Source organism: Oncorhynchus kisutch, linkage group LG8 (genome assembly GCF_002021735.2).
Source record: "Oncorhynchus kisutch isolate 150728-3 linkage group LG8, Okis_V2, whole genome shotgun sequence".
Taxonomy (NCBI): domain Eukaryota; kingdom Metazoa; phylum Chordata; class Actinopteri; order Salmoniformes; family Salmonidae; genus Oncorhynchus; species Oncorhynchus kisutch.
In genome coordinates, this window is record NC_034181.2 from 56,029,455 (window position 1) to 56,041,038 (window position 11,584).

Genomic DNA, 11,584 nt, shown 5'->3' on the forward strand with positions numbered 1-11,584 from the left:
TGTGACGTACAGAACCTGTAACGACACAAGAATAGCCCTATGCCAATTGTTGCCAAATATAAACCAGAGACAAGGCACGGATGAAAGCGGTACTGCCCTTTTGTATCCGTGACGACAGCAGACATTCCAAAATCACAAGGGAGGAATGTTCCGAGGACCTGGGGGCAGATGCTTTGCCCAAAGGGGGGAATTCAGGTGCTGCACACCTGGAAACCAAACTCAACTGAAATAAACGGATGTGTAGTGTACATCTCAGCAACACAGAAGATAAACTGTAAAACCATGACATGTTTAAAATAACCTTAGTTACCCTAGAGACAGTATCATGTTACCATTTAGGGATTGGCTGGATGACAGGGTGTTTGTGTCAGGTGTAAAATCAGGTAGAACAGGTTCCTGGTTGTTCTGATCTGACTTCCCTGCACTGCCCGCCCCTTCACTGGCCTATCGTTCCCTCTCTCTCATACGCCGGCTGTTTCGCGGAGAGATCTCACTGCCTTCCTCACACCTGTTAGCTGTAACCACCTGACCGAGCACCAGAAAAAGGTATGTGGCGATGGTGATTTTACTAACGTAGCGCTATTTCACCATTTCTTCTGTATGGGAGATGTATGGTAGACGTTGAGTTGTGTGACACTTATATGTGTTTGGTATTTTTGTAAGGTTACAGACTTGCCAGAAATTGGATTAGTTCAATGATAACGCCACAAAGCGAATGAGGAAAATCCATCCGATTGTAAATGTCATACCACTTTCAAATGAAACAGAATGATCATATTGCAGTGTCGGGGTTTAAAGTTGCTCTTAGTAGTTGTCCACCAGTCAGGCAAACCAATATACATGTGTCATCCCATCCAGACTATTCTTTTATCAATGCAGATTCAGGTAATTGCCAAGCGTATATGGGTTTTTTGCTTAATGTCTGAGGGGACTCAAATGGTGTTATTAACCAAACTTTATTTTGACCAAACCAAATATGTAGAGTTGGAAGAGGACCTAACAAACCTAACAAACCACAAACCTAACACTCAGAGTGATTGAAGGAGGATAACATTTCACCAAATGCATGGTCTACAATGACTGAGTTAATCATGACACTTTCTATATGCTTACATTTTAATAAAATAATGTAAGATAAGCAGTCCCAACAGACGGAATACATTATTTCAAATATGTTATTTTATTTTTTATCATGCTATCAAAACCTATTCAACCCTTGGCTTTGAGGAAATTTCTGAAGGGGAAATGCTAGCCAGAACATTCATGTGTGCTTTGACAACACTGCAGAATGCATTTTTAGTATGCTAACAGGAAATATCGCCGTTCATCCCAGATTGACTCAACTAAAGTACATGGGAGTCTCCCCATAGTTACACCCTGAATGGTTATTGCATTGACATTCATTTAGTCTATTGTCCCCAAAACTGAGTTGGCAGACTCTTATCATATTGATTACAAAAACATTGGGAGTTTGCTTCCATTCAGGGGCAATAATTGTCCTCCTAACCCTGACCAGGCCTTATAAAAATTGAGGTCAAAGCCAAACTGATAGCATCAACACTTCATCTCCGGGATTGGTATGAATAGATTATAACTCTATTAAAAGATAACGGTAGAGTCAAGTCAGCCAAACCCCCATTGAGAGCTTGCTTTTTTTTGTATTACAAGGTGAGCATTTGTTTCAGAACATGGGGAATATGAAATACTTCATGGGAATCTTGGGAATTCATAAATTCCTTGTCTCGCCTTAATCAATTTAACTATTCATACATTTAATTCATTCTTGGTGACTGGTTGCCTAAGAAAAATGATGTACAATACTGTATATTCTCTACTTATAATCAATGGTGGCCTGCAGACCAGGCCAAAATGGGGCAATACCATTTTTTTTTACATTTGTGGAGAACCAACCTTGACTCAATGTATCTAACAAAAAATACTTTTGTTTACGTGTTGATTGTTGTTCAGAACACGAACGAGAGAGACGGGATATGGACCTTTATTCAATCATCACTGCTGTTTTGCTTCTGCAACTGCAAGGTTTTCATGTGGTCTTGCTCCAGGCACCAACAAACTCTCCAGGACGGACGATCGATCAAAGTTGGCTTCGTCAACTGTTCAAATCCAAGCTCAACAAGACATCAGAAGCTCCGTTCAATGTCTTGGATGATATGAACCAGGAGGGTACTGAGTCAACAGATGACTCTGCTTGGGGTATTGCAGATGGTTACATGTCATCTAGTGGGGAACAGGACGACATCCAGGACACAAATGAGACTTCTGGTGATGTTATGATTGGCACCACAATGCCACCAGAGTTGCCAGATGCTACAGCAGAGGACCCTGAATTGCCAGCGACCGCTGTTGAATCTCCAGAAACCACTGTTGCACCAGAACCCCCAGTGAGTGTTGCCTTAAACTCAAGCCAAGTTTCCAATGCAACTGGAGAGGACAGTGGACTCCAAACTACCACCACCACTCCAATCACAGAAAACTCAAATGGCTCTAATTACATGTCCAATGACACTGAATTGAATGAGACAACCACAGCTCCAGACACCAATAGCACAGATAAGGCCGGTCCAGATCCTGATGCTGAGAACGGGGTAACCAACAGTACAGAGGACAGCCATAATGTAACGACTGCAGTACCAGAAGGACCAGAGCCATCAAGTGAACCATCCACAGCTTCCCCCACCACAGAGCAGCCCTTGGACTCACCTGGGACTACAACTGCCAAAATCATCCCAGAAACTACAACAACCACAGGTCCCAGCACAACGACAGACATGATGGAAACTGGTGCAGCTTCAGGGAACAACTCTGCGAGAGGTGAGGAGACAGTGTCTAAGTATCTGGTACATTCTTTGTCTCAAGGGTACTGCTGTGTGCACCTGTAACCTACTTACTTGCTTGGTCAAGGGAGCCTATACCAAGAGATCACAACAATGTTTAAATTTGGATATGTTCACTTCACATAACCATTGTGATATTGTTTTAAATGTTTTGGGAGAGGCATTAATGAATGAGTCAGCAACCAGACAAAGACAAAGCAGTCAAAAAGTTACAAATAACCACCGAGTATCAGATTTGAACATTGGAGGGACCTAGTTAGAAAGTAACACAATATCCAACAACGCTCAAAGGGCAGTTATCTTATATCACCATCGTCTTTTTTACAAACCGCTTTCTTTCCGGTCTCTCCCTGACCCACATTTGACAGATCTCTATTTTTTTCATTGTCAAAGCACAAACTCCCCTTCTTTCACCGGCTGGGCAGGGTTGAGTTTCAGACACTATCTGCATGCCCACAGTGAGTGGAGGCTTCCATTACAAATGCCTTCTCCAGGGGACAAAATACCCCTGTGTTAGCCTGTCTACAGGAAGGAGGAGGTCAGTAGCTGAGGTTCATTACTGCAGTACAGGGCGTGAGAGTACTACTCTCCAGTTTCTAACATACTTAACAAGGGAATTTTTGAGTGGGTGATTGATGACATTCATTAAAGGAGGATATCCCCAATTTTGACCGGTTATAATTGATTTACGTGTATTTCTTCTCGTAATTCAAATTCAATTGCATCCTTTTCAGAAACGTACACACGATTTGCCAGGTACAGTCATGAATTTGAATATTTAGTAACTACTTCTGTCAAACTTGACTATAAATACTTGGAAAAGTGTGCTGAAAAACATTGTTACCATTGGGAGAAACCTCATACATTTCAGCCAGTGATTAGTTTATACTGTGGCTTGTTTGACCTGTTTGTTTATCTCATTTGCATGTGGCTTTACAGATTTTCCAGAGTTAGTACAGCATGCTAGCTATGTATCGCAGTCTCTTTATGCAATACTTATTAATCAATTGACAACACGTACTGGCTATTACCTTTTCTTTAGGGAACATGGAGAGAAAAGGTGTAGAGTTTCACACAACCCTGTCACACAAAAGTACACAATATCTGGACCTAGATCATATTTTCTCTATTCATGGGTTTGCACCTCCGTCACTTAATAGCGTCACGCCATTGCTACACTAAAAATAAAAGATTCCAGGAGGATCCTTTAGGGATTCTTCAAATTGAAACTGTAGGGTAACACCTATAAGTTATTTGAAGAAACCTTTAAAACGAGTCTGGCGTGTTGCTGTTGATGTCCTCTGTAGACTATGAATAGCCAGAATGATTTTGCAATGCATGGTGATCTAACAGGTTTCCTGTTATATTCATCCGAGGTGTAGGGAAGGTGAAGTCTGTGAAATGTATCATTATACAGATGGTTAACAAAGTGTGCACACAACAGTATTCATACCTTGGTTTTTGTGGTAAATGTGAATGAAAACAAACGGTTAACTTTTGACAAAGGTTTTCATACACAAACCTGGTCCATAATGAAGAGGGCTCTGGGATCTTCATTGGAGAGGTAAGGGAGGAGGAAGATGGCTGCTGTGACAGAGTCCTATGAGGTTTTAGAGAATTTAAATGAACTGTTGAGCATACATGTGATCTGCATATTATTATGAGGCAAACCACTACTAATTGTACATACAAAGGCACACACAAATAACTGAGCAGTTCAGGCATCTGCACACAATGCAGCTATATTATTAAGATATTCTTACCTCTGTTGATTGATATCCATTGAATTGTGTCGATTTTCTGTATTAGAAAGAATTGTAAAAAGGGACAAAGTGTCCAACAACAGCCATTTGAACAAATATGAAAGATAGATGATATAATCATAAAACAATATCAATTTAGATCATACAAGAGAGAAACCTGACCTTAAATTGAGGAGATCTTTCAATTTTCCAGTTAAATGCCTGCACCTGCTGTCATCTCAAATCCAAATGTTTCAGTTGGGTAGTTAGGTTCCTGCTAGAACCACCAAGAACTTAAAAGGTTCCTCGATGAAAATCGGACTTTGAGATTTCAGCTGATGCAAGAAGGGCTAAATAAATTTGATTTGATTTTGATTTGAAGTACCTTTGGCAACGATTACAGCCTCGAGTCTTCTTGGGTATGACGTTACAAGCTTTGCATGCCTGTATTTGGGAAGTTTCTCTCATTCTTGTCTGCAGATCCTCTCAAGCTCTGTCAGGTTGGATGGGGAGTGTTTCTGCACAGCTATTTTCAGGTCTATCCAGAGATGTTCAACTGGGTTCAAGTCCGGGGCCACACAAGGACATTCAGAGACTCGTCCCGAAGCCACTCCTGTGTTGTCTTGGCTGTATTTTTAGGGTCGCTGTCCTGTTGGAAGGTGAACCTTCAGGTCCTGAGCACTCTGGAGTACTGACTAGTCTCTCTGTCTCTGCCACTGAAAAACATCCCCACAACAAGATGTTGCCACCACCATGCTTCACTGTAGGGGTGGTGCCAGGTTTCCTCCAGACGTGATGCTTGGCATTCAGGCCAAAGTGTTCAATCTTGGTTTCATCAGACCAGAGAATCTTGTTTCTCATGGTCTAAAAGTCCTTCAGGTGCTTTTTGGCAAACTCCAAGCAGGCTGTGATCTGCCTTTTACTAGGGAGTGGCTTCTGTCTGGCAACTCTACCCTAGAGGCCTGATTGGTGGAGTGCTGCAGAGATGGTTGTCCTTCTGGAATGCACTCCCATCTCCACAGAGGAACTCTGGAGCTCTGTCAGAGTGACCATTGGGTTCTTGGTTACCTCCATGACAAAGGCCCTTCTCCCCCAATTGCTCAGTTTGGCTGGGTGGCCAGCTCTAGGAAGAGTCTTGATGGTTCCAAACTGCTTCCATTTAAGAATGTTGGAGGCCACTGTGTTCATGGGGACCTTCAATGCCTCGACACAATCCTATCTCAGATTTCTTATTTAGGCTTGCCATAACAAAGAGTTTGAATATTGACAGTAAAATGGCGCTGACAGATAGGGCAGCCGTGCTTCTAGTTGCTAGAAAACTTTGCAGTATTTTGTTTTTTTTCTGTGTTATTTCTTACATTGTTTGCCTAGAATTTTTGGGGTGTTATTACATACAGCCGGGAAGATCTTTTGGATATCAGAGCGCCGGTAACTCACCAATATTACCACTATTATGACCAGGAATTTCCCCTTTCGTACCCCCCAGGGCAATTGAATTGATTCCAAAGGCTGATCCAAAACACCGCCGGCAGAGACGAGGTATTTGGGGTGGACTTCTAGTCCGACTCAGGAGGCGCGCACACCACCCACCGCTTCCAAGTATAGTACTTGGGTTCTCAGTTCATCGAGCAGACAGGAATAAATATCTCTCCGAGAAGAAGAAGGGCAGGGGTGTATGTTTTATGAGTATCTGGTGTAATTGTGATAACATACAGGAACTCAAGTCCTTTTGTTCACCCAACCTAGAATACCTCACAATCAAATGCCGACTGTTTTACCTCTCAAGATAATTCTCTTTAGGTATAGTAAAATTTGAGGAATACACTACCGAAGTTCTACCAACACATTGACTATGGTACTCACGCTGCTAAAACACTCGACCACTGCTACTCCAACTTCCGGGATGCCTACAAGGCCCTCCCCCACCCTCCCTTCTGCAAATCTGATCACGACTCCATTTTACTCCTCCCTTCCTATAGGTAAAAACTCAAACAGGAAGTACCCGTGCTAAGGACTATTCAACACTGGTCTGACCAATCGGAATCCACGCTTTAAGATTGTTTTGATCGCGCAGATATGTTCCGGGTAGCCTCTAAGAATAACATTGACGAATACACGGATACGGTGACTGAGTTTATCAGGAAGTGTATAGGAGATGTTGTACCCACTGTGACTATTAAAACCTACCCTAACCAGAAACCATGGATAGAAGGCAGCATTCACGCAACACTGAAAGCACGAACTACCACATTTAACCATGGCAAGGTGACTGGGATTATGGCCGAATACAAACAGTGTAGTTATTCTCTCCGTATGGCAATCAAACAGGCAAAATGTCAGTATAGAGACACAAGACGTACTGTATGTGGCAAGCTAAACACCTTCTTCGCCCGCTTTGAGAATAACACAGTGCCACCGAAGCGGCCTGCTACCAAGGACTGTGGGCTCTCTTCTCCTTGGCTGACATGAGTAAGACGTTTAAGCTTGTTAACCCTTGCAAGGCTGCTGGCCCAGATGGCATCCCTAGCCACATCCTTAGAGCATGCGCAGACCAGCTGGCTGGAGTGTTTACGAACATATTCAATAACTCCCTATCCCAGTCTGCTGTCCACACATGCTTCAAGATGTCCAGCATTGTTCCTGTACCAATAAATCAAAGGTAACTGAACTAAATGACTATCGCCCTGTAGCACTCACTTCGGTCATCATGAAGTGCTTTGACCCACTTCAACCCTAGACCCACTTCAATTTGCTTACTGTCCCAATAGATCCAGAGATGATGTAATCTCCATCGCGCTGCACACTGCTCTATCCCATCTGTACAAGAGGAATACTTATGTAAGAATGCTGTTCATTAACTATATTTAAGCATTCAACACTATAGTACCCTCCAAACTCATCATTAAGCTTGAGGCCCTGGGTCTGAGCAATTGTGGTCGTGGACTTCCTGACGGTCAGCTCACTGGTGGTCAATGTAGAAACCAACATCTCCACTTCGCTGATCCTCAACACAGGGGCCCCACAAGGGTGCATGTTCAGCCCCCTATTGTACTCCCTGTTCACGCAGGACTCTGTGGCAAACAAAACAACAGTAGTAGGCCTTATTATCAACAATGACGAGACAGCCTATATGGAGGCGGTGAGGGCCCTGGGAGTGTGGTGCCACTTCAAGAAGAGAAGGTGGAAAGCTTCAAGTTCCTCAGCGTACACATCACTGACAAACTGAAATGGTCCACCCACACAGACAGTGTGGTGAAGAAGGCGCAAACAGCGCCTCTTCAACCTCAGGAGGCTGAAGAAATTTGGCTTGGAACCTAAAACCCTCACAAACTTTTACAGATGCACAATTGATAGCATCCTGTCGGGCTGTATCACCGCCTGCAACCGCAGGGGCTCTCCAGAGTGTGGTGCGGTCTGCACAATGCATCACCAGGGGCTAACTACCTGCCCCCCAGGACACCAACAGCACCTGATGTCACAGGAAGGCCAACAAGATCATCAAGGACAACAACCACCCGAGCCACTTCCTGTTCACCCTGCTATCATCCTGAAGGCGAGGTCAGCACAGGTGCATCAAAGCTGGGACCGAGAAACTGATAAACAGCTTCTATCTCAAGGCCATCAGACAGTTAAATAGTCATCAGTAGCACCTTAGAGGCTGCTGCCCTATATACCAAGACTTGAAATAACTGGCTAATAATGGAACACTGGTGACTTTAATAATGTTAACATATTTTGCATTACTCATCTCATATATACTGTATTCTATTCTATTCTACTGCATATTAGTCTATGCCGCTCCGACATTGCTCATCCAAATATTTATATATTCTTAATTCCATTCCTTTACTTTGGATGAGTGTATTGTTGTGAAATTGTTACATATTACTTGTTAGATATTGCTGTACTGTTGGAGCTAGAAACACAATCATTTCGCTATACCCGCAATAATATGCTAAACCAATCAATTTTGACTCAAGACATTTCAGCTTTTCATTTTTTATTAATTAAAAAATAAATAATCTAAAAACAAAATTCCACTTTGACATTATGGGTAGAACAGTGACACAGTCTCAATTTAAATTAATTTTAAATTCAGGCTGTAACAGAACAAAATGTGGAAAAAGTAAAGGGGTGTGAATACTGTCTGAGGGCACTGTATCGATTGCGTGATAATTTCACAAATGACGTGAAACGACAATGAAATACTGATACACTTTACACTTTTCATTTGTCTGACATAATTATTGGTTTCACTAATAGATTAAACGTGATTAAATAGATGGAAAACTTTTACTGAAATGCAATGAAACCTGTTATTTTCACACATGGTAATTGCACTGATTGTGGTAGTCTAATTACATGGCTGGGAAATAGTACTGTCTATTGAGTTGAGACTAGTCATGTAAAAGGGTGCTCTATATCCTTTTGTACATTTATTTTTAAACACACATTTTTCGCCTCAATTATAGGAAGAATGGTACTTTATTTGGTTAGTACCAAGTATATGGTTTGTACTGTGTATGATTTGTAGATGTTCAGTAACTGTCAACAACATTTCAACTTACTGTCCTCTAACCCTAACCTTAATTCTTACCCTAACACTTATTCGAAACCTATCCCTAACGATAACCGTAACCGTATGCACTTGCCTATCAACATATACTTTGTTAATAGTATGGCCATCTGTAGATAATCTATATGGAACTGTCCAAATAAAGTATGACCGGAATAATATTTTGTGATACATAAATATGTTACTCCAGACAAATGTTGTATTTGCAATGTTTTTCCCTCCTCGTTTTCATGTATATTTTTGCGATGAATGTATTTTTGTTTTCAAAAGGCTTGGCCTCAGATGCAGTGCAGAACAAGAAGAAGAGTGAGGCATGGGGTGCCATTCTGGGCACAGGAGTGGCAGTGTGCTTTGTGGCGATGGTGGTCTTTGTCATCTGGAGAAGGAGAGGCCGACGGGATTTCACACACATGAAGCTTGTTGAGGAATTCCCCTCAGACCCAGGTAGGCAGTTGCCTTTCATTATTTCCTGGCATATTTTCTATCTGATAACACTGAATAAATGAATAGGAAAGCACCTGTTATCATAAATCGGCCATGCAAAATCTCTTTTTCTCACTCCTAGTTCAACAACTGGACAACAGTGAGCCTTTGGATTTGAAATATGATGGTTCAGCTTACTACAATCCTGGATGCCAAATGGACAACATTTCTCGAGGACATCAAAATTGAAAAGGACTCCAAGTCTAACCTTAAACACGTTAAAGAAGACTTTCATATACAAAATACTTATTGAGACCCAACATATGCAATTACGTGCATAAATATCTTTAACAGAATGTTAAGTCATAGATTTTTATTATTATTTTTTTCTTCTTCTAAGGGGTGGATCAGCTTAATATTGCGGAAAGATTGTTGCTTCCATCAATGTAACTGTCTGCATCATTTCCCATCCGCCATATATATATATATATATCCATATACATACACATATGCATACATATACACATACACATACCTATATAGACATACTTTTTTTTTGAATATGCCTTTACTATTCCCCGCAAACCCTACCTCTCCTCCACCAATTGGAGTAAACTAATAGCTCCTATAAGTCGATCTGGATAAGAGTGTCTGCTAAATTACTAAAATGTAGATAGGGGTCAAAAATTATTGACACTCATGTTTTCAAAACTCTAGCACCCTTCCCTTGTGAGGATAATGACACCTTTTTGTCAGTGGTTTAAAGTGCTTAAGGAAAAATACTTTAAAGTACTACTTAGCCATTTTGGGGGGTATCCGGACTATATTATTTATATTTTTTACAACTTTTATTTTTACTTCACTACATTCCTAAAGAAAATGAAGTACTTTTTACTTCATATATTTTCCCTGACACCCCAAAAAATTCATTTTAGCAGGACAAGAAAATGGTCCAATTCACACACTTATCAAGAGAACATCTCTGGTCATACTGTCTCTGACATGGCGTACTCACTGAACACAAAATGCTTGGTTTGTAAATTATGTCTGAGTGTTGGAGTGTGCCCCTGGCTATCCGTAAATAAAATAAAACATTTAATTGTGCCATCTGGTTTGCTTAATATAAGGAAATTTGAAATGATTTATACTTTGGGAGGGATCCAGGGTGGCCCGCTCATTAGGCAGGATTAGGCAGCAGCCTATGGTGGCAGATTGACAAGGGTGGTATTTTCTGAGCTAAACTGACCAAACTGACCTAAACTGACCAAGACGCACCTCCAACAACACATAAAATCTTATATATACACTGAACAAAAACGCAACATGCAACAATTTCAACGATTTTACTGAGATAGAGTTCATATAAGGAAATCAGTCAATTGAAATAAATTAATTAGGCCCTATTCCATGGATTTCACTGTCTGTTTTTCTGAGGCAACAGAATAGGGTTCTTAGAACTCTGTGTCTGTGTGAACTGAGAGGAGCCTCTGAGATTTAACGCTGTCAGTCGATTTACAATGGCTTCATTCCATGATTAGTGTCTGTGTGCCTGTCTGTCGGTGCCAGGGAGACCCAATCTCCAGTTTATTTATCCCATATGGAAGATGAACACTTGACTTAATCATTTGAGGGAAGGACCTAGTGTTCTATGTTACATTTAGTATTTTTGTATAAACAAGCAGTAAATGACCTAGAGACAGAAACCTGGCGCAATGTAAATCTTGCTGTCTGTTGCTTGATATCACAATGTACCGTTGTATAATTCTAGAGATAAATGTATTCATATTATGTAATATAAATCCATTTGTTATCTCATGAAAGCACACAAATCTTTCATTTTAGGCAAACAATACATGCTTTTTGTAACGGTTTTCTTCCGTCGAAAGAGGAGCGGACCAAAATGCAGCGTGGTGGTTACTCATGTTCTTTAATGAAAAAATTGAACGATACATGAAATAACTAAATATACAAAAACAACAAACGGAACG

At 41.2% G+C, this 11,584-nt stretch overlaps 1 protein-coding gene across 1 annotated transcript; it reads left to right on the forward strand.

Annotated features, from left to right (window-relative positions):
- The first annotated feature begins 416 nt into the window (after positions 1 to 416).
- LOC109895032 (mucin-15) lies at positions 417 to 10,700 on the forward strand. The gene is made up of 4 exons (XM_020488688.2): positions 417 to 546; positions 1,969 to 2,832; positions 9,444 to 9,617; positions 9,739 to 10,700. Exons 2-4 carry the CDS (start codon positions 1,992 to 1,994, stop codon positions 9,843 to 9,845), a joined length of 1,122 nt encoding a protein of 373 aa, XP_020344277.1. The 5' UTR covers positions 417 to 546; positions 1,969 to 1,991; the 3' UTR covers positions 9,846 to 10,700.
- Positions 10,701 to 11,584: the final 884 nt, after the last annotated feature.